The 24709-nt window shown below is 34.3% G+C and overlaps 1 protein-coding gene and 1 pseudogene across 1 annotated transcript; one reads left to right on the top strand and one right to left on the bottom strand.

Annotated features, from left to right (window-relative positions):
- The first annotated feature begins 7131 nt into the window (after nt 1-7131).
- LOC139896887 (acetylserotonin O-methyltransferase-like) lies at nt 7132-9023 on the top strand (annotated as a pseudogene).
- A 1005-nt stretch (nt 9024-10028) lies between these two features.
- On the bottom strand, nt 10029-23007 carry LOC139900476 (uncharacterized). Its single transcript, XM_071883244.1, has 10 exons — nt 22114-23007; nt 21085-22059; nt 19180-20187; nt 14332-15348; nt 12380-13318; nt 12107-12256; nt 11844-11956; nt 11324-11693; nt 11063-11193; nt 10029-10550 (listed from the first exon to the last, which is right to left on the bottom strand). Exons 1-10 carry the CDS (start codon nt 23005-23007, stop codon nt 10139-10141), a joined length of 6009 nt encoding a protein of 2002 aa, XP_071739345.1. The 3' UTR covers nt 10029-10138.
- Between the last annotated feature and the right edge of the window lie 1702 nt (nt 23008-24709).

A 24709-nucleotide genomic window follows, 5' to 3' on the forward strand; every position in this document is an offset into this window, starting at 1 on the left:
CGAATATCACTTGTAAATAGAACAATTGCAACTAAAAGCTTGTCTTTCTTGAGGAATAATGCTATGAAATATATGTTCGTTTTTAGCATTATCACCAACCTCAAGAAATCTTTGTTTCTTACAGTAGGTTATCATTCTAATACAAGGTAATAATCATATTCAAACTTTGGTTCAATTTCTATAACTATAACAATCTTATTTCAAGTGATGATCTTACTTGAATTTGTTTTCGTGTCATGATTCTGCTTCAAGAACTTCGAGCCATCCAAAGATCCGTTGAAGCTAGATCCATTTTTCTCTTTTCCAGTAGGTTTATCTAAGGAACTTAAGGTAGTAATGATGTTCATAACATCATTCGATTCATACATATAAAGCTATCTTATTCGAAGGTTTAAACTTGTAATCACTAGAACATAGTTTAGTTAATTCTAAACTTGTTCGCAAACAAAAGTTAATCCTTCTAATTTGACTTTTAAAATCAACTTAACACATGTTCTATATCTATATTATATGCTAACTTAATGATTTAAAACCTGGAAACACGAAAAACACCGTAAAACCAGATTTACGCCGTCGTAGTAACACCGCGGGCAGTTTTGGGTTAGTTAATTAAAAACTATGATAAACTTTGATTTAAAAGTTGTTATTTTGAGAAAATGATTTTTATTATGAACATGAAACTATATCCAAAAATTATGGTTAAACTCAAAGTGGAAGTATGTTTTCTAAAATGGTCATCTAGACGTCGTTCTTTCGACTGAAATGACTACCTTTACAAAAACGACTTGTAACTTATTTTTCTGACTATAAACCTATACTTTTTCTATTTAGATTCATAAAATAGAGATCAATATGAAACCATAGCAATTTGATTCACTCAAAACGGATTTAAAATGAAGAAGTTATGGGTAAAACAAGATTGGATAATTTTTCTCATTTTAGCTACGTGAAAATTGGTAACAAATCTATTCCAACCATAACTTAATCAACTTGTATTGTATATTATGTAATCTTGAGATACCATAGACACGTATACAATGTTTCGACCTATCATGTCGACACATTTATATATATTTCGGAACAACCATAGACACTCTATATGTGAATGTTGGAGTTAGCTATACAGGGTTGAGGTTGATTCCAAAATATATATAGTTTGAGTTGTGATCAATACTGAGATACGTATACACTGGGTCGTGGATTTATTCAAGATAATATTTATCGATTTATTTCTGTACATCTAACTGTGGACAACTAGTTGTAGGTTACTAACGAGGACAGCTGACTTAATAAACTTAAAACATCAAAATATATTAAAAGTGTTGTAAATATATTTTGAACATACTTTGATATATATGTATATATTGTTATAGGTTCGTGAATCAACCAGTGGCCAAGTCTTACTTCCCGACGAAGTAAAAATCTGTGAAAGTGAGTTATAGTCCCACTTTTTAAATCTAATATTTTTGGGATGAGAATACATGCAGGTTTTATAAATGATTTACAAAATAGACACAAGTACGTGAAACTACATTCTATGGTTGAATTATCGAAATCGAATATGCCCCTTTTTATTAAGTCTGGTAATCTAAGAATTAGGGAACAGACACCCTAATTGACGCGAATCCTAAAGATAGATCTATTGGGCCTAACAAACCCCATCCAAAGTACCGGATGCTTTAGTACTTCGAAATCTATATCATATTCGAAGGGTGTCCCGGAATGATGGGGATATTCTTATATATGCATCTTGTTAATGTCGGTTACCAGGTGTTCACCATATGAATGATTTTTATCTCTATGTATGGGATGTGTATTGAAATATGAAATCTTGTGGTCTATTATTATGATTTGATATATATAGGTTAAACCTATAACTCACCAACATTTTTGTTGACGTTTTAAGCATGTTTATTCTCAGGTGATTATTAAGAGCTTCCGCTGTCGCATACTTAAATAAGGACGAGATTTGGAGTCCATGCTTGTTTGATATTGTGTAAAAACTGCATTCAAGAAACTTATTTTGTTGTAACATATTGTAAACCATTATGTAATGGTCGTGTGTAAACAGGATATTTTAGATTATCATTATTTGATAATCTACGTAAAGCTTTTTAAAACCTTTATCTATAAAATAAAGGTTATGGTTTGTTTTAAAAATGAATGCAGTCTTTGAAAAACGTCTCATATAGAGGTCAAAACCTCGCAACGAAATCAATTAATATGGAACGTTTTTAATCAATAAGAACGGGACATTTCAAAAACCAACTCCAAGTGAAATCTAATGGTACACGGTACTTTGGCAACAGAATTTGGGTTCCTCGCTTCGGTAATCTCCGTGAACTAGTCTTGGATGAAGCGCATAAGACTAGGTATTCTATTCATCCGGGTTCCAGTAAGATGTACCATGATGTGAAGGAATTCTACTGGTGGCCTAACATGAAAACAGACATTGCTACTTATGTTAGTAAGTGTCTCACTTGTTTGAAAGTCAAGGCTGAACATCAAAAGCCTTCTGGTCTATTGACACAACCCGATATTCCACAGTGGAAATGGGAATGTATCGCTATGGACTTTATTACTAAAATGCCCAAGACTTCTAGTGGAAATGATACTATATGGGTCATAGTAGATCGTCTTACTAAATCTGCTCATTTCTTACCGATCAAGGAGACCGACAAGATGGAGAGATTGTCACAACTGTATATCAAAGAAATTGTCTCTCGTCATGGTGTTCCTATATCAATCATATCCGATCGCGACAGTAGATTCACTTCCAGATTCTGGAAATCCTTACAAACTGCTCTTGGAACACAACTCGACATGAGTACAGCTTATCATCCGCAAACTGATGGTTAAAGTGAACGAACCATTCAAACATTAGAAGATATGCTTCGCGCTTGTGTTATCGACTTCGGCAAAGGCTGGGATAGACATCTGCCTTTGGTTGAATTTTCTTATAACAACAGTTATCACTCTAGCATTAAAGCTGCACCTTTTGAAGCTCTATATGGACGGAAGTGTAGATCCCCTCTGTGTTGGGATGAACTTGAGGACAGACATTTAACTAGTCCTGAAATTATTCATGAAACTACCGAAAAGATCATTCAAATCAAGCAACGTTTAGAAACTGCCCGTAGCCGACAGAAGAGTTATGCCGATAAGAAATGAAAGGACATCGAATACCAAGTTAGAGATAAAGTCATGTTGAAAGTATCCCCGTGGAAAGGTGTTGTCCGTTTCGGTAAACGAAGTAAACTCAGTCCACGATATGTTGGACCTTTCACAATCACTGAAAGAATTGGTCCCGTGACATATCGATTAGAACTACCAACCGAACTCAGTCAAGTACATGATGTGTTTCATGTCTCAAATCTTAAACGGTGTATTGCTGATGTAACTCTCGTTATTCCTTTGGATGACATTCGCATTGATGATAAAATGCACTTCATAGAGGAACCCGTAGAAGTCATGGACCGATCTGCTAAACGCTTAAAACAAAGTACCATACCTATTGTTAAGATCCGTTGGAATTCACGACGTGACCCCGAGTATACCTGGGAACGTGAAGACCAAATGAAACAGAAATATCCTCATCTCTTCTCAACCGCTGATGCATCCGAGAAGTCTACCTAAAACTTCGGGACGAAGTTTTTATTAACGGGGAGGTACTGTAACAACCCTCACTTTTAGACTTCTAAATTTACTGAATTAACCCTAGGGTTATCTGCGTGGCTATATGTATTAAGGGCTGTTATATACAATTAAATATTGATCGCGTAGTAATTTTTAGTCAACAATGTACGCTTAAATAAATAATATATTATTAATTTATATAATTTGACATAATTTAACTAAGTATATAAACTTTGTATCACTTTTATTATTTAGTTAACGTATTATATATTTAACTATATAATAAATCCAATTATATATAAATGTAATAATACAAACTTACTAAAACTATAGTTTAATAATTAAAATCATAATTATTATTAAAAATACAAAATACCGAATTATTTATTATTTTGATGCAAAATTTGTATTTATTAATTAAATAAAAAAAATATTGACAAATATTCTTGGAAAAGCACTAAATCAATTTGTTTATTTATAAAAAAAAATCCTTAAAATAAATGAATTTAAAAATAAATAAATAAATAAATAAATAAAATACTTTTTAATTAAAAATTATAATGGAAAAACTACTTTTATTATTTTATTTTGTGCATTATCCCATGACCTAACATTTAATACTTTTGAATTTTAAAATCCCGTTAAAAATTAAAATATTTCTTTTTCTTTTAATTATTTTATTCTTTTTACCTAATTTTTTCAAGTATAAATACCACTCATTTCTCATTCAAACTCACACCAAAATTTTTCTCATTCTCTCTTTGAAGAATTACTACTAGTAAGTATTCTTTTCTTACTCTTTACTTTTTACTTTTTACTTTTTACTTCGGGTTATTATTTTTTTTACCAAAACATGTAAATAATGTTATAAATTATATGCAATTAAAAATAAAATAAATAACATGTTATAATTAGTAATATATGTTACTAAAAATTATAAAAGTATTTTTATGAATTAATATATATAGGAATTATAATTAAAATCGAATTAATGAATATATATGTATATACGCACCTAACGTGAAGGTTATAATTAAAGATAGCGTACAAAGACTACAAACATCACCGCTACTTGTGGCCTAGGGTGATCCTTGTTACCATTATGGGACGCTTGTGGATCTCGAATGCCAAGACTTAGATTCTGGTCAAGAGATCCTGGGCCACTCGGTAACAATAGATCATTCGAGTAACTTGCATGTTAGCAACGAAGTTTGGGCGAGATTGTATAACATCTTTTTTAAGAATTATAACCCGAACATTCTTAAACTAGAAGCTTACTATAAGTGGAAGCTTTCCATAAATAGTAAGTTTCCAAAAATAGAAACTTTTGAGAAATAGAAACTTTTCTCGAAAACCGTCACTGTCAATATAGTTGCTATATTAATAAACATACTTTATGTCAGTTAGACATTAACTAATCAAACGTTATACCTCTAGGTTGATATCCAGATCACTTACTTGCTTTACTTTGCTTCTTGCGTGGAATACTTCAACTGCTATTTAAGGTGAATTCATAGCCCCTCTTTATTGCTAGCAAACTTACTTACTTTACTTGGGGTGAGACACATGCTGTTTTTACTTTTTACAATTTAGACACAAGTACCAAACTGTTAAACTATGCTATACCCGGCTATGTCCGACTAAGTCCCTACAGTGATATTTTTAATTGCTGCGGCATTCTTAATTATTGGGGATAGGCCTATCGGGAGTAACGTCCCCGATACATTTGACTAAGTCTTTGTATTACTTGATAATGAAATTAAATCGACAATGACAGACACAACTTGTCATGGGGCAAACTTGAACGGTTAGTCTAAATATCACGCTTTGGCATAACTTTTTGATCCTGCGAGAGATCAACTTTACAAACTAAATCTTGTGGTCTAAAATAACGGTCAAACTTTTGTTAAACCTATGAACTTCACTCAACCTTTTGGTTGACACTTTAGCATGTTTTGTCTCAGGTGCTGTTTGATTCAAGCTTACTTATCTACCGCTTATGTGATGCTACTTGGACATAGGATCAAGAGATTATCGCATTTATTACTATTGCATTTAAACATTTACTTTACTCCTTTGTAACGACATTTCATTTTCCGCTGCGTACTCCATAAAGTTTAACTTTCTCATTTAGTATTGTTCTCGTTATTATAATATATTGGTATATTTTGATATTAAGTCACATTTCACCCAGGCCCTAACTGGGGGTGTGATATCCAAAGAAGCCAAGGTGGTCTAACTTTTTTCTAAAAATTCGTGCAAAATTTATAGGTGTTAAGACAAGAGGCTGAAATGTAGGGGGATGATTCTCACACACTGTTTTTTGATCCTCACACACCCTTTTACCCTATTATTAGGGAGGAGTTCAAGTAAATTGGTGTGTGAGGATCAAAAAACAGTGTGTGAGAATCATCCCCCTAAAATGTAATGGAGTATTTAGAAAAAATAAATGCACACTTCCAAAGAAAAAGACTGCAAATTTAATAGTCTCTCTCATCATCATCATCTTTATTTATTAATATTAATATTTAATATTAATATTAATTATTAATTAATATTATTAATATTAATATACCGAATTGTCGTTTTGAGTTTGCGTTTACATTACAATCGGTCCTTCAACTTCGGCTATATTTACACAACGGCCCCTCAAGTTTACACTTTTTCAGGGGTATATTCTAATTATTGTGTAATTATTAACTAATTATAACCTAAAAAGCCTATACTATGGTCTAAAGAAGGTTGATCATGGTCCATATACATAAAGCTTTTTTTTTGTCATTAATAATAGTGACCATTAAATGTGACCACTAGAATTTGGCAATTTTGTTTTTTGGTCTCTAAAATTTTTTTGTGACGGATCTATAGTGACGAAGGTCGCTTAGTGATCAAAAACCTCTCGTCACTAAAGATGGTTTTTCTTGTAGTGTAATTGACTTCTTCCAAAACTTGTTCGTTTGCTTTTATAAATAAAGTCTTGTATAAATAATAAAATAAACGGATAGCAATGATTTACATGGAGAATATAATATCGAAAAGCTTTGATTGATTAGGTGATATTCAATTATGTTTGTATGTAATATAATATTGAATAGCTTTGATTGATTAGGTATTTAGGTGACATCCAATTATGTTTGTATGTAATTAGAGTTTGTGATGCGTACATAATTAAGTTAGTAATAATTAACTGGAATATATTATACTATATACGAGTACTTAAGGAGTACTATACTATTTTATTTTAATTATAACAAAAACGATTCTTTTGTCCTTAACTCACTTATCACTTATTTAATCGCAACATGTTACTGGGCATGTACAATATTTATTTGAGTAATTCTAGGTTCACTAAATCTTATCCAAGAAATTACAAAAAAATTAAACATACTATTTTTTCTATAAGATCTGGCATGCAAATTAGCTCGATCTCTTTCTATTTACAGCTAGCCTAAAACTCACAATCTTGCACTTCAATTAATTAAGATCATAATCATCATGTCTTCTCAAATCAAAATAGATAAAATTAAGTCCAAAGAAGAAGAAGAAGAAGAAGTAGCTGCTAAAGAACTAATATGGAAATATATATTTGGTTTCACTCCATTGGCTCTACTCAAGTGTGCCATTGAGCTCGGAATACCGGATATCCTCGAAAATCGCGAAACACCAATGACGCTAGCCGAGCTTGTTACAGAGCTAGGATGTGCACAACCTTCATCTCTGTATCGGATTATGAGGTTTTTGATCCACTTTAAAATATTTCAAGAAAAATCGATAACTGAAACGTCTGTTGGGTATGTCCAAACCCCATTATCTCGCCTTTTAACGAGAAATGGAAAGCATAGCATGGTCGATTTAGTGCTTTTAGAGAATACTCAGGTAACGAATGCTCCATTTCAAAAGTTAAGTGGTTGGGTTTTAGGCAACAACAAGTTACCGTTTGAAGCGGCAAATGATAATCTTGATCTCTGGGGATATTGTGCTGCGAATCCTGAAGGCGTGTGATGCGAGGGTGGCGGTAGCGGCAGTGATTAAAGATTGTTCAGAGGTGTTTGAGGGGCTGAGTAGTTTGGTGGATGTTGGCGGTGGTGATGGGACGGCTCTACGAACAATTGTGGAGGCTTGTCCATGGATCAAAGGTATTAACTATGATCTTCCTCATGTTGTATCGGTAGCTCCTTCATTTGCGGGTGTCGAACACGTTGGAGGCGATATGTTTGACCATGTTCCAAAAGCTGATGCGGTTTATTTGATGGTTAGTTCATTAATTATTTTCTTCTAGCAACACATACATCATTTTCGATTTCTTATACTCTATGCGTTCCAAAATAAGTGTCTTAGTTTGATTTTTGAAAGTTTTTTTTTTTTTTTTTTTTTCAATATTAATATTTGTGCTATTCGGTTTTGATATGTGTTTTCATTGGTAACTTTCATCAAATATTATACTATAACACAAACAAAAATATTTAAAGTCAAAGTTTACAAGTAATACTTAAAAAGTAAACAAACAAAAATATTTAAAGTCAAAGTTGTACAAGAAAGACTTAAAAAGTCAAAGCGAGACAGTAGTTTTTGGAGGGAGGGAGTAGTATTATTGGTGCATATTAAGTCTCTTGTTATATCAACCGATGCATATTAAAGTTAAACCACAATGTCGACCGACAGAAGCCCATACACTATATATAGACGATCAAATATTCACTTTTAGTGTTAATCATCCCATTTAGTTCCAGCCGAATTCTCTCATTTAGAACACCTGCAAAACCCACGCAAGTAGAATTAACGACTCTAGGCATCGATCTAATCCATCATTCGTGATCGGTTCGACTAAATCGATACCCGTAAGTTAACGATTCGCTAGAAACCTCGATCCCAAGATCCTAGTAGCTCCAACAAGTATCATAGTTCTACATATATACTTTCCTTTCTTGGCAAAGATTAGTAAATAAATGTGTGTTTTTTATTTGATATGCTAGAAAGTACTACATGATTGGACGGATGAACAATGCATTAACATTCTCAGAAAATGTAGAGAGGCTATTCCTAAAGATGGTAAGGTGATAATTGTAGACGCAATTGTGGGTCGTAATGAAGATCACGAGTTTAAAGAAGTAGGTTTGATGATGGATATGGTTATGATGGCTCATACAAGTGATGGTAAAGAAAGAACTTTGGATGAATGGGTGTATGTGTTGCATGAGTCAGGATTCACTCGTTACACTGTAAAACATATTCGAGCTTATCAATCCGTTATTGAACTCTATCCTTAGACCGATCATTTTCTCCTTCTTGTTTTGTCTGAATGTTCAGATCGATCCAAGTTGGATTATCATTGAAGTCGATCTGAATTTACTTGTTAATATTTATGTTTTGCATGGCTCTATTGAGTCGACAACAATCGTCGATTTATTGGCGACTTGACTGACTCTTTGAGCCTAAATTAAATTCCAAGCAGGATTTAAAACCCATGAAAATTTGATTCTACCATTTTCATGGCGTCTATTATTATTTTTATTTTAATATTTTTTTTTATTTAAAAAAAAAAAAAAAACTTTTCTCTACTTAAAGGGCGGAGGTCCACTCGGAAGCAATCTCTTTATCCGTTGAATAAAGAGAGGGATGACTTTCTCTACTCTTGAGAGTGTGTCACTCTGGGTGGAGAAACGACTTGTCTTTATTCTCGGATAGGGGAAGGATTGTCTACATCTCACCTCCCCATACACCACTCATGTGATATTGGGTATTGTTGTTGTTGTTGTTGTTGTTGAATATTTATGTTTTGCAAGTGTATAACCTTTATGTGTTATAATAAAATTAAGTACTGAGTTGCATCTTGTTAACATCCCTGGTAATGGGTTGGGTTGGGTCGGGTTTGGGTATTGTTTCATGAATGGGTTGGTCAAACCCAAGTCGGGTTCGGTCTAGACCCATTTTTTCCTTAAATTTGTGGGAATATTACGTAGGGGTCATCGTCGTTTTTGTTGTTAGTGTCATTTTGTGTTTTGATCGTTTGTTTTTGTTGGCCATCGATGTTTTTGTGGTTGTTTACGCCCATCATTAGGCTTTCTGGTTGGCTTTGGATGATCTCGTTTCGCCTTTTTGGTTGGTAGAATTGTTTGATCGTTTTGTTTTTTGGATCCATCCGGCTCACCTTTAGATAGTTTTCCTAAGTTCTTTTGTTATTGTAGGGTTGTTTTCTAGTAGCGAGGCGTGTCGGGCCTTGTCTTGTATCATTCTTTGATTGGCTCTTTCATTGGTTTTAAAACTTAAGTTTTTGGCTTAAAAAAAGTACATTTTTAGGGTATATTAGTGACATTAAAAAAACTTTGACCCTTTCATACTTGGAAAAGAAAAAAGAATGACAGTATTCTTTCAATAACAGATTATTATGTACAAATGGTTAGATGATCGTACTACCAATATACAGTATTCTTCATAACATTCGTTTCAAAACAGCTTGTTGTTCATTACAACGTAATACAGTTGAAACACGCTGATACTTTATCTACATTGGCCGAAACTCTAAGCCGCGAACTATAAGCCCTGACATTGTTCCCTCGTAAGCTACGAGTTGCAAGTGCATAGGAATTATGTTCTTACCACTCTTATTATAATTTGAGTTGAACTTCCACACCATAACTTCCATCCATCCATCTTTCCTCGGTTCTGGAACCCAATTAGCACAATCATATTGATTATATGGAGCTGGGGATCTGAAATATATAAACTTAATTGGCTTGTTTTTCTTATGGAGTATATTCCGTACTTTCACGGGACTAAACAGCCCGCGACATTTATCTGAAAGCTTGAACACAAGGTAACATGCATATTCTGTAAATGGAGACAACTTTTTAATTTCAATCTTGTACTTGATCCTAAACACTTGCTCTCGTGGAAGGTCCACCACATCTTCAAATCTGCATGTTCAACATTTCATGAGATTACTTAATTATTTTAAGGACAAAATATATAATATCTTTTTAATAGATGATATGGTGCATATGAGACGTCACCATTTTGTCGCAGACTTATGAATGCAGCCTTACATCTTTATTAGACAACTTATGAGAATGAGATTTGAAGTTATGAATATAGGTTGAATTTGTTGGAGCTAATCAGTTTGTGTGTCCCACATAGAAAACTGAAAGAACTTAATGTGTGTATATAAGCTTAAGGGAAGCTCCCTTTATCACCAACTGGTTAGTATTAGGGAACTCTTAAGCTTGTATGTAGGACATGTTGATGGCCATATAATATTATCATATCATATAACTTAGAATTTTCATAAATAAATTCAAATTAACATGTTGGCTACTTAAGGTATTTAAGAAAACGCATACTGAATATAGGTTTTGAGCATTTTTTATTTCTTACATTTTAAGAAAACGCATACTAAAGAGTTCAAATAGGATGAGGCAAAAAGGCAAACCTTGACTTATCTGAGGGTTCAAACTGAAAGGACTTCATTCTAGGAGGGTTGTACAAAAACTCCTTTGCAGAAACAATAAGACATTTCGTTACGTTCCCTCCCTTTAATTTCTCGCTTTCTTTCTTATTCACCTGTAATTAAAAAAGTAAATGCATATTCACAACTTGTAATACAGAAATTGAGAATGGTACTAGTGCATTGACTCCATTGAGCACCATTCTCAAATAAATAAACCAAAGAATATTCTCAGGCGTACGGTACCTTGTCGATTGCTTTAAACTCGATGCCTTGAACATAAATCGAACGGCTTTCACAATAACATCCTGAGAAGCTTTCTAATAAAACCTCAAAAACGGTATCTTCTTGTTTCTGTTTCAAGAAGTGGCACAATTCAATCATCATCCACCCACTGTCATCATCTCTCTGTGTTGCAAAATATGAATGTAATGTTTTATCCCCCATTCGGTACTTGAGGTTCACATAAGTCAGTTTTCTAGAAACTATTATTGGATCGCAGAACTTGAAGACCAAACGGACACCATAAGTAACATCCGAAGATAAAACGTTAGTATCTATTTTTATTTGGATCTTCAAATTTGATATATCCATCATCTTCGCCACTTTAGGAAATCTGCATGACATTACAAACTTTAAAAAAAACTAAGCATCACCTATATCCCATTCAATATATATATATATATATATATATATATATATATATATATATATATATATATATATATATATATATATATATATGGTAGCAGAGAGACAGCAGAACCTTGTAAATGACTTTTCAATGGATCTGCACTTATGTGATCTACGGTCTCCATACGAAAACATTGTTGCTGATATCAAAGTATTAACCCTACCAGTACTGCTTAGTGAAAGCCACTGTTTTATACATATATAACAGAACCAAAACATTAAGGATTATACATTTGTTTATATGAATCACATCAGCATTTAAAAAATTGTTTTAAATTAGACCAAAATATCACAAGCCCATGTCAAATTCGCAAAATAAAGTGAAAAAGGTATTACCACTTTCTGATTTTGAATGAAGATTCCTTCGGATAAAACTTTGTAGAGATCTTTTTTCCGTTCAGAAGAGTACATCTCGGGGGAATCTGACATACCGATGATTTCTTTATAATTTCCAGGCAGTTGGGGTTCCCAAATTTCATCATCCTCCTATACATTTACATTACATCATCAATTCAAAATATTAAAGTTAACCAATTGCTTGATAATTTATCCGAATGATAATGCTTTTTCAGCATACATGCACTGAAAGAATGATAAATAAACGCTTACCTGGAATTCTAATGCTTTCTTAAGTTGTTTTACAACCTCACTTGCCTCTGGTCGCTCGTCGCCATCATCGCACAAACATCGATAGGCAATATCTGCAAATGTAGTGAGTGAAGTTGGCACAATTTGTTTCTTTAAACCTTCAAACACAATTTCATCGATTTTTCCTTCTACATACTTCCTTTTAGCCAAAGGGACTAATGGTTCACTGTGATTCACATATCCCTCAACCCATGCCAGTCTCCCACATAATATCTCGAATAAAATCACCCCAAATGAATAAATAACAGATTTTTCGGTTAACAGACCCCGTTTGGCGTACTCTGGGTCAATGTAGCAGTAACCATCAGTGCTGACATGTTCCATGTCCAACTGTATTGAATCTAATAAGAACATCTCCTGAACAGAAATTTTTGCCTTCCAATTATCTTTTATTTTTGTTTTCATTTTGGAGGCAGCCTTCCAATCGACAACATTTAGTAGAATGCTACTGCTTTTGATGTCCCTGAGTGCGACCTTATTTAGCGTCATATCATGCTTGTGAAAGAATTCTAATCCGGTCGCAATGGCAATGCATATATCGAGCCTTTTCATCCAGTTAAAACTAGCATCACTCAAATACATATCAAGACTACAATTAGGCACATCCGGGTAAACGATAATTGTTTCATTCATGTTGTTACAGTAGCCTACAAGACCAATGATATTCTCATGCTGACACTTGAGAAGAATATCAAGTTCCGTCCGAAACTGACGATCTCCTTCACCAGATTTGCTATTCCACCGCTTTGCAACAATGGATGTACATATATTAGCATGTGGTAGTTGACCTTTGTATGCCTTCCAGTCTTTTCCCTTTCTAACACAACCCTCTTGATTGAAGTTTCGTGTTGCAAATTCGATGTCTTCAAGTGAAATTTGGAGCTTGTTCATGAGGTTTTCCTGTGAATCACGAGAGTTCCAGTCAACTTCATAATTAAAATACACGAGGTCTGTTGGAGATAATCGGTTCATGGGTGTCCCACGTAAGAAATTAAAAGAAACAAATGTGTGCATATAAGCTTAGCGGAACCTCCCTCTATCACTAATTGGTTTTAGAGTACTAAGATACTTATTAGTTTTAGAGTACTAAGGACTTATGGGCTTATATGCAGGACATGTTGGTTGGGCTATCAATCCAACAAATGGTATTAAAGCCACGATTGTAGCCCAAATGTGTGGATGGCGCATAGTGACAACGGAGGTTCAAACTGAGATGACTGTGGACGTGATTGTGGAAGAGGTTGGGGGTCAGGGAAAAAGTCGAGATCGTATTGAACGTGTTTGTGGGAGTCATGTGGACAAACCGATCAAATGGTGATTGTAGGAGATAATCGGTTAATAAGTGTCCCAGAAAGGAAATTAAAAGAAACAAATGTGTGCATATAAGTATGGGGGAACCTACCTCTATCATTAGTTTTAGTCTACTCAGGGACTTATGGGCCTATGTGCATGACATGTTTGGGCTATCGATCCAAAAAGGTCGGTCATTTAAGTTCATAATGATGAAGTGGAAGTCTGGGGAATTGGGGAACATATCTGACATCCGCGTGAGTCTTTGGATACCTAGGCTCAACGCTATAAAATTTGGGAGGATAAACTAGGACGTGAGCTGCATAAAGTTGGTTGGTTGGAACGGAAGTGAAAATAGGTATCATTCATCTCATGGATAATACAACTGAACTTTAAAGACTAAACAAGCCAATCTAAAACCTTTTAGAGAGTTAACCAATAGAGCGAGTAAAGTTGATCGGTTAAATTCAATATTCATCCTAAAAGACCGAAATAAGTTACCAAATAATAAGCTCTATTATTACTAAGTGGATTAGGTCAAATACATATAGGCTTATGTTTTCTAAATGAACATGCACGTGAAAGTGAAGAAAGAAAGTTATATTTTGAAAATATTGACTTACCTGAAAGTCCAATGCTTTCTCCAGTTCTTTAATGACAGTTTCCATATTCGGACGCTTGGCTTGAGTTTCTCCCAAACATTCACATGCAATATCTAAAAATGCATCTAAAGAATCTTGATTTGGTCCTGTGTTCGTAGAAAACACATCAGTTTCTTCTTGTGAAAGGATAGGATCCATCATTTCTTTTATGGTTCCTTCACTGTAGCGGCGGCATGCAATGGGTGCAAGCCCTTTGTCATTTTCAACCATGTAATCAGGATCATATGCACACCTCCCACAAAAAATCTCAAATAGAACCACCCCAAAAGCGTAAATATCTGATTCTATTTGTAGCTTACCCGTCCTTTGATATCTAGGATCCCAATACACTTTTGTATCATTAGTAAGAGGAGTGCTAGAATCTTGATTATCTGGGTGTAATTTGAAGAGTCCATAGTAGGCAATCTTTGCCTCTAACTTCGCCTCCGACTTCTTGAACAGAAGAATGTTCTCACTCTTTATGTCACCATGTATTATCTTATGTTTGCTGTCCATCTTGGTGTGAAGATAATTTAGTCCACGTGCAATTTCAAGGCAAATCTGTAGACGTAGCTTCCATGTCAGTTTACTCCTTATATTATGATCGCTTCTCAAATAGCCATTTAGGCTTCCATCAGAACCATGCTCATATACAAGGATCATCTCGGGACCCTTGTCACAAAAGCCAACAAGAGAGGCTACGTTGGGATGCTTATAACGAGTACGCAATTCAATTTCTGCAAGGAAATCTTGTTTTTCTTGCCCATGTTTTCTACCAGAGATGACTTTCAATGCTACAGTGATGCGTTTACTTAGTTCTTCACCAGTATTGTTCTTCTCTTCTATTGAAGAGGAATTCTTACTTTCAAAATGATCAAGAAGTTCTGCTTTGTACACGGTATTATATGTGGCTAACCCAACACGATACTTTTCTGCAAAATTCTCAGTGGCTCGAACTATATCACCGTGTTGAAACCTTAAGAGTACCATGGTCTCTCCCTGCAACAGTGTGTTATATAGTTTGACTAAGCTTGTTTGTAGTAAACAGAAATAAGTAAAATCTAATTATAATAACTATATATATATATATATACACACACACACACACACATATATATATATATATATATATATATATATATATATATATATATGAAAAAAAAGAAGAAGAAGATCATAGTGATAGGTATTGAAACTTGAACGAATTAAAGAAGTGGATTATACGTTTTTGGTTCAGGTCAATTGAGGAAGAAGAAGATATTTCATTGAGGAATAATCAAAGAGTGATTAGTTTTTGGTGAAGTGTTGTTCGTATTTGTTTTTGGGAAGAAACACAAAACAGTACCAAGGGATTTAAACTGTCAGTTGCATTATATTTCATAAAAACAAACATGCTCAGCTGGTTTTCTCCTTGTTTTGAATTTAAACTGGTCACAAGTTCGAATCCCATCCATTGCACTTTATTTTTTAGTTACTGTTGCAGCTCATCTGTACTAAGAGACCCAAGTAAGTTGGGTTCATCAATTGTTTCAAGCCCAACTGATTAAACTACTCAAGCCCAAAGAAGTTAACTGAAGGACTGGTGTTGCAAAGTTAGTTTTTCTAACGAAGGACTGACGGAACCAAGAAATTTAACGTTCTCATGAAAGTTTCTAACAAAATATTCAGAAGTTCGGTTTGTTGCAACGAAGACTTCAAATGATGAATAATTCTTCAGTGCCACCTCCAATACCAACATCAGATGATAATCAAAAACATCAAAATGGTATGTGTACTTGTTGGATGAGAGGTCTAGATTTAGAAAGATTTAAACACCAGATGTGTACAATCAAGATCTATGAAGATTTTGAACTTTCAGAGAGTAAATCACGGGAGGAGCTCTTACAAAAGAAAGTGTCTACTCTTCAAAACGATTTAGAGAGTCAAGTACGGTTGTACAAGGAAAGTCAAGCAGAGCTACAAAGTCAAAAAGATTCTTTTCACAAGGAACGACTCAATTCTGAAATACTTTATAATGGACTCAAACAGAAAGTTGTTCAACTCATAGAAGAAAATAAGACAATTCGAACTCTTCGAGCAGAAAATAGTTATCTCAAGTCCAAATGTGAGTTTGATTCAAAGACCATTCTACAACTTCACGCTACTGTTGATAATCTTCAAACTCATAACCGAACATTAACTTGTGTCTTTGAAAAACGCATTTCTGATCTGCAACATGAGTTAGATGTTAAATCGACACCAACTCCTAAACCAACAATGGTGTCGATGGGTATACAAGTTGAAATCCCAGAATTCAATGAACCAGAGATTTCATAATCAGTATGTTCTTTTCCTACGGTTAAGAAAAAGGTTCATTCAACTGAGATCCCCAAGGTTACCCAACCTCACAAATTCGTTTCCCACCGACAACGAGTGTACTCCAAAACAAATAAACCATTTTTGGAACCTACCTATGGGCTCAATGGAGAACTCACCGGATTTCGTGATCAAAACAGATGGTTTTCTCATAAACCGAAGCAATCAAGTTTAGAAAAATCATCCATCAACTCGAACAAAACACCGTTTATTAAAACACCTTCAAAACCACAGTACTCATTCAAAGAGTTACTTTCCCTTAAGCCACGACCCATGATTCAGGCTGAACCAAAACCTTTTCAAACCAAGATCCAACCTCGATGGAATGCAAGATCAATTAACCACATCGACCAAACCTACAAATTGTTCACCAAAAACAATGACAAAGCAAACCGAGAAACCCACTACTCAAACTTCCGCATCAAATCTCCGACACAAACTCTTCACAACAATACTTCAAACTCTCCTTGTCCGATTGAGGGGGAGCATGATAAGTCATCGTTCAAGGGGGAGTTAAAGAAACTCATCAAACAAACTCTTTCCTACACCCCTCTGAATTCCATCAAGACATATTTGGACAACGCACACCAAAGGAGAGAAACAATGTCAAAACCAAGATATGGTGTGCATTGTGATCATTCTTATTCGACAATGAAGAATCTTCCGAAAGAATAAGACTCTCCATTTCAAGACAACAACTATGCCTATTAACTCAACAACTATGCTTATTTCAAGGGGGAGAGTTTAAGACATCGAAGATATTCCCAAGACCCCGAACAGTACAAGAGTACGAAGGTGATTAACAACAAATCACATCTAAGGGGGAGATTGTTAGGCTTATTTTTATAGATGTTATTTGCTGTTGTAATGAGGTCATATAAAAACCTCATAGCTAGCTTAAACACTAAGCTTTTCCCCTCACTAGTTACTCACACTTACACCTTAACCTTCACCTAGTTAACCTAATCCTCTCAACCTTGTAATCACCTTCTCCTACTGAATTTTAGCACAATGTTATTCTATCTGCTGTAATCATCATATACATTCATCTTCTTCATTGTTCTTCATCAATATATAATACATATACATATCGATATACATTCACAGATTCATATAAAACTAGAAATAGAACACGAATTAACCGATTTCTAATCCAAACATCTATATATATATATATATATATATATATATATATGGAGAGGATTCAGTGAGAACTCAAAGTTGGAGAGAACCTTGAGAACCGAAATTCGAGCAAAAATGGGACACGGGCGAACAAAACTCACACGAAGTCGAACAAAAAATTGGGACACGGGCGAGCAAAAAACACACGAATTTCACCAAATCTGTTCGAATTAACAAAATTGTAGAACGAAAAATTGTTCGAACATGTCAAAAATTGTTCGAATTGCCCATTTTTTGTTCGAATTTAAAATGTAGAACCACAATAGTACAACCAAGCCATTTTTGCATCTAACAAAAACTGTTCGACCAGCTCCCATTTTTGTTCGCCCGCCAACTTTTTTGCTCGAATTTCTGGTTCTCAGGGTTCTCACACAAATTTGATCCCTCTACTATATATATATATATAGGGGCAGGATCAATGGAGAAGTAACCAATCGGGGGGAAGCGGGGGGAAGCAAAAAAAAAAAAAAATCGTTTTTTTTGGAATTTTTTTTCCCGGCATCAAAATCACACGAAAATATGAACATTTAGAAAAGACACTTCGTGATGAATGTTATTATTTAAGCGGGAAAACGATCGACAAAAATAACATTCAAGATAATATTGTTCGTGAAGAATATGAACGTTTTTTTCCATGTTTTGTGAAGTAAAATTTAGCCCGAGTTAGAGTTTAGGGTTTAGGGTTTAGGGTTTAGGGTTTGGTGTTTTGGGTTTATTCCATAAACCCTAAACCCTAAACCCTAAACTCTAAACCGTTCGTGTTAAAAACTCAATCTAAATCCTAAATCTAAACCCTAAACCCTAAATTTCTAAACCCTAATATCTAAACCCTATAAACCCTACTATCTAAACCCTAATATCTAAACCCCAATAGCTAAAACCTCAACATATGCTCGAAAAACACGATAATTGTTATATATATATTACTTCTTCGTGCGTTTTCCCGCCAAAATAAAAACATTTGTCACAAAGTCTCTTTATTAAATGTTCATATTTTCATCCCATCTATAATGTTCGTGAACAAAGTTTTTTCAAAAAACAAAAAAAAAAAAAAAAAAATTTGCTTCCCCCTGCTTCCCCCGATTGGTTACTTCCCTCTTGATCCTACCACTATATATATATATATATATATATATATATATATATATATATATATATATATATATATATATATTCGCAGCAGAACAAGTTTATACTAAACAGCAAACAGTTTCATCAAAACATGTCGGGTGATAACTTATAACAGTATGAATTGATTTTCGTTATTTTTAACTTTCAAAAAGCAGTACTTACTTGAAAGTTTAATGCTTTATGAAGTTCTTTGATGACGGTTTCCATTGTTGGACGCTTGGCTTGAGTTTCTGCCAAGCATTGGTAGGCGACTTTCGAAAATGCGTCGAAAGAATCTTGATTAGGACCTCTATTTAGAGTGAACGTATGATCATCATCTTCTTCTATCATCTTAGGATCTATTAATTCCTTTAGAGTTTTCTCGTTGAATCGTCGTCGTGCAATAGGTGCAAGCCCCTTAACATTTTCCTCAATGAAATGTGAATCATAGGCCAACCTCCCAGATCGTAATTCAAACAGAACTACTCCGAAGGAATAAACATCAGATTCTTTTTTATACCTGCCTGTACTCATATACTCTGGATCCAAATACACCTCTGTACCTACAGCATGTTTAGTTAGGATAGTGCTCGCTAACTGATTTGCCGGGTGGAATTTTGAGAGACCAAAATCAGCAATTTTGGCATTCCAACTTTCATCCAATAAGATATTTGCACTTTTAATATCTCTGTGTATTATTCTTGGTTTTCCCTCCTTGTTGGTGTGAAGGTACTCCAACCCCTTTGCAATATCAAGACATATTTGTAATCGATGACACCAATTAAGATTAACCTTCCTTTCAGCACTTGCCAAATAATCATCGAGGCTCCCATTAGTAAGGTATTCGTACACAAGAATCATTTCTTTATTTTGGAGGGAAAATCCAAGAAGAGAGACAATGTTGCAATGATTACAACTAGTAAGCAATTCAAGTTCTGCAAAAAACCCTTGTTCGCCTTGATCATCTTGTCTATTCATTATTCTTTTTATTGCTACTGTGCGACGTCGTTTGGGCCGTGCATCTTTTTTATTCTCTTCTTTTGATGACAAACTTTGGACATCATGGTGTTCAAGATCTGCTTTATACACCATCCCATAACCTCCTGACCCAATACAATAGTCCTTGTCAAAATTGTTGGTGGCAGTAATTATATCAGCTAGTTGTATCGTCATGCGGTCCAAGTTTCCCCTCTACAGAAATTACTAGGTTAAATGAAATGAGAAGTGTTGTAACTTATACATGCAAGTATGTATTATACAAAATTGAGCAACAAAAATTTCCTTTATACCTTGTTCATCCACTCTAGAATTTCATTAAATGGACAGAATAGGTACTAGTAACAGAATAATTATGTTATCAAAACAGGAGAGTAATTATTTCCACTTGAAATTTATTAAAATATTCAATATAATAATTATCCCCCCATACCCTGCATACGCGGGATTGAGTATTGTGGTTGTTGTTGTTGTATTCAATATAATTATGTTCAACAAAGCAGGATAGTAAGAATTATAATATAGGGTTACTAAGAATAATATCTTTTACTCTCTCCGTCCCATAATAAGTGTCATGTTTTGACTTTTCAAAGTCAATCTTTTTCATCTTTGACCTCAAATATCTTTATTTGTGTTATATAATAGTTAATGAAACTCATACCAATAAACAGAACATTTAGAAACCAATCCAGCCATAAAATTTTCATTGAATATTATATAACGCAATCACATATATTTAAGTCAAAGTTAAGAAAGTCTGACTTTGAAAAGTTAAAACATGACAATTATTATGGGACAGATGTAGTATGTGTTACATGTTGATGCACCAAAAATGTATCCTAACACGTGTACACGAGTTCATGAAGTCATTTACAATGTTGAAGTGAATGTTTCAAGACAATATTTGAAATGACTCAATCAACTAGCTTCAAACCTATAAACTTTTTGATTTGGTAAAATACTTATTGTATTTAGTATTTTCAGTGATGGTGAAAGTAGTAAACATAAACCACACAATTATGAAGTTGAAAATCATCTCTAATCAGTTTTATATATCCACAAACACCTGTATAAAAGATATATATAGTTTACCTTTAAGATGGCGGATGGTGTAGCCTCATCAGCATTTGTTTGGTGTTCCCTTAAAACCATATTTTCCTGTTTCCATTGATGTTCTATCGCCTCCTCCAGTTTTTTGACAACTTGATCCATAGTAGGACGTCGCATTTGTTCCTCCAAGCAGCGATATGCTATCTCTGAGAAGATTTTCAATGATTGTAATTCCATTTGGTCCCTTAGACCCTTATCAATTATCTCATCCAACTTTTCATCTGCAAGACAGCGTTTAGCCAGTTCAAGTAGAGACTGATGTACTCCACCATCTTTAATCAAAAAAGATTTTCTTCCACAAAGGACTTCAAATAACATCACCCCAAATGAATAAACATCATATCTTGGTGTCACAGTAGTGGCATCTATACATGTTGGGTCTCTGTAGTTTGAGGTATCAAAGTGGTGAGACGAAAGAAGGCGATGTCTCCAACCTCCAGGAAATTTCGTGGAATGTTCAAAACCAAATATCTTGGGTTCCCAATTTTCATCTAATAAAATTTTAGAGCTGTTAATGTCACAATGTATGACATCATAATGAACGTAATCCAACGCTTGCGCAACACCTAAACAGATTTTCAGCCTTTGGATCCATGTTAATTTAGTTGCATCAGTAAGATGCCGATCTAGATGTCCATGAACTGTACGCTCGTAAATGATGATCTTCTCACCATTTTCATCACAAAATCCAGCAATAGAGACAATATTTTTATGCTTGAGACTATCAAGCATGTAAATTTCCGTCCAGAACCCAGCATTTTGCTCATATGTATAGCCTACTCTTCGTGCAATGATATCAGTCAACTTTCCGGATAGAAACATTTTTCCCTTGTAATACATTCCCAATTCATCTTTCTGAATGAGATTTTCATCGGAAAAGTTTCTGGTTGCAGAGACAATCACTTGAAGTCCGATCTGCAAGTGATCAATGTTGATTAAGCGGAGTCTCAAACTTTCCTGGTTATTTAGACACAAAAATCACTTGAGAGTATTAAACAAATATTAACTTACCAGGGGTTGTAATGCTGTTTCAAGTTCTTGTAATACGGTATCCATCGTTGGGCGTGCTTCTGGATCATCTAACAGACACTGATATGCAATACGTGAAAACCTTTTCATTGAGTCGGTGTTGATGTAAATGCTCAAATTAAGATCGATAATCTGATTAAGCTTTCCTTCTCTATAGTACCTCATGACTAATTGAGGTAAATATCGATCTTTCCCACACAAGACTTCAAATAATACGACCCCAAATGAATAAACGTCAGACTCCTTTGTCAATAATCCGGTTTGAATGTATTTCGGATCACAATACCCTAATGTGCCACATACATTCGTAGAGATCAAACAAATATCATCCGTGGTGTTAGCAAATTTTGAAAGACCGAAATCCGTGATCATTGCTTTCCCGTTATCATCTATGAGAATATTCGAACTCTTAATATCTCCATGAATGACTCGGTACTGTTCTTCTGCATGATTGTGAAGATAATCCAAACCACGTGCTGCGTCTATGCAGATATTTAGTCTTTGCTTCCATGTTAGTGAAGACCCGGAATGGTCAACCGTATTTAGGTACTTATCGAGGCTTCCGCGATTGGCATATTCATAAACAAGAATTCTTTCAGGGTCTTCTTCGCAGAAACCAACAAGGGAAACCAGGTTTGGATGTTTAAGACGAGCGAGGACTTGAACCTCCATTGAGAACTCTTTATGGCGCTGACGAGTAAGGTTACTGTCTAGTCGCTTAACAGCAACAGTGGTAAGTTTCCCAGAGAGTGTCAGCTCTCCTTTATAAACGCCGCCATATCCTCCCCTCCCGATAATATTTGTGAAGTTTTTGGTGGCCTCTTGAATAAATCCAAAGGGTATTCTGAAGACCACTGGCTCCACAAAAGAATCCATCTAATTAAAACGATGAAGAAATTGATGGGATGATTGGAGAAATTATATGATGGTGACAAAATTTAAAGTGCCTGGGGATGAACAAACATGAGGCTGAATTGAACAAACATGAGACTGGACTTCTATTATTACAAGAAAAAAATATTAAAATAACATAAATGCAAGGTCTCTTTCTTCTTCGTTTTTTTAAAATTTTTTTTGGATTGGATCCAAAACTTCTACTTTATTAAAGTAAGCAATTATTATTAGTAGGTAGAAGCCTACCTCACATTAGTTTACAAAATTCTACCAGTTAAAGTAATTGTTTTTCATTCAGTGGTGCCTTTGACGGTGTGTGTTTGTGTGAAAGACGTGCTTTTTGTTTAACTTTTGATTTAATTAATATATATATATATATATATATATATATATATATATATATATATATATATATATATATATATCACGATAAAATTCATTATGTTTGGTGGACCCACTAAGGAGGTTTGAAGTTTGAACAAAAAAATTGATATGAGTAAGACACAGTGTTGAGTTAAGCCAACGTGATCATCTCTAAACTTTTTTTTGGCGCTGGTAGTCCCATGAATTGTATTTTGTAACACGGATCGTCTCTCCGTCTAACGGCCATCAAAAATCTCTGTTAAATTCAGTGATGCACCATGCACATGAGGGTATTTTAGTCATTTAATCCTTACTTTATTATTTATTTAAAAGCCTAATTTCTTTTTTTTTCTTTTTTATTTCTCATTTTGACTTCTTATCTATGGATCCCTTTTGTTAAAATACAATACAAATTTAGAATAATATGGAATTAGTAAATGTATATGGGTAAAATATCTAGATATTAATATGTATAAGAAAATATCTAGATATTAGTAGGTAGAAGCCTACCTCACATTAGTTTACAAAATTCTTCCAGTTAAAGTAATTGTTTTTCATTCAGTGGTGCCTTTGATGGTGTGTGTTTGTGTGAAAGACGTGCTTTTTGTTTAACTTTTGATTTAATTAATATATCACGATAAAATTCATTATGTTTGGTGGACACACTAAGGAGGTACGAAGGTTGAACAAAATTGATGAGTAAGACAGACATTGGTTGAGTTAGGCCAACGTGGTCATCTCTTTTTTTTAAAAGGAATAGTCGACATCGAATACTCTTTTTTGGCGTTGGTAGTCCTTGAATTGTATTTTTAAAACGGATCGTCCCTCCGTCTAACGGTCGCCAAAAATCTCTGTTAAATTCAGTGATGTGCCAGGCACATGAGGGTATTGTAGTCACTTGATCCTTATTATTTATACTTTTTTGCTCCATTGGTCCCTGTATTATACCCCATATTGCTAAGAGCGTCCTTCGGGTTTTTTTTTGCCTTTAGAATCCTTTGATTTGCAAAAATTTGTAATCGGCATCCCTCCGTCAATCTATCGTTAAAAATGTTCATTAAGTCTTGACATGTGCATCACATGTGAGGGTAAAATCGTCTTTTGCGTTCTTCTTCACCTGAATCTGCAGTCTTTCCCCAAACTTACAAACTCTAATTATAAAAAGAAAAAAAATGAAACAAAAAAAAAAAAAAAAAAAAAGTTCATAAATAACACGTTTTTTTCGAAAAGCAAATTATATTAATAGAAGAACTCAAGTAGGGACAGGCTAATGGAGGCCCAACCTGTGATGCCCCGTACAAAACCATCGTGTACGAATCAT

The sequence above is a fragment of the Rutidosis leptorrhynchoides genome, chromosome 3 (genome assembly GCF_046630445.1).
Source record: "Rutidosis leptorrhynchoides isolate AG116_Rl617_1_P2 chromosome 3, CSIRO_AGI_Rlap_v1, whole genome shotgun sequence".
Lineage (NCBI taxonomy): Eukaryota > Viridiplantae > Streptophyta > Magnoliopsida > Asterales > Asteraceae > Rutidosis > Rutidosis leptorrhynchoides.

Coding starts and splice junctions, on each gene's coding strand:
- LOC139900476 (XM_071883244.1), bottom strand. CDS start 23,007: ATGGATTCTTTTGTGGAGCCAGTGGTCTTCAGAATACCCTTTGGATTT. Junction 20,188..21,084: donor CACCATCCGCCATCTTAAAG/GTAAACTATATA, acceptor TAATTTCTGTAG/AGGGGAAACTTGGACCGCAT. Junction 11,194..11,323: donor AGTTTAAAGCAATCGACAAG/GTACCGTACGCC, acceptor TTTTAATTACAG/GTGAATAAGAAAGAAAGCGA.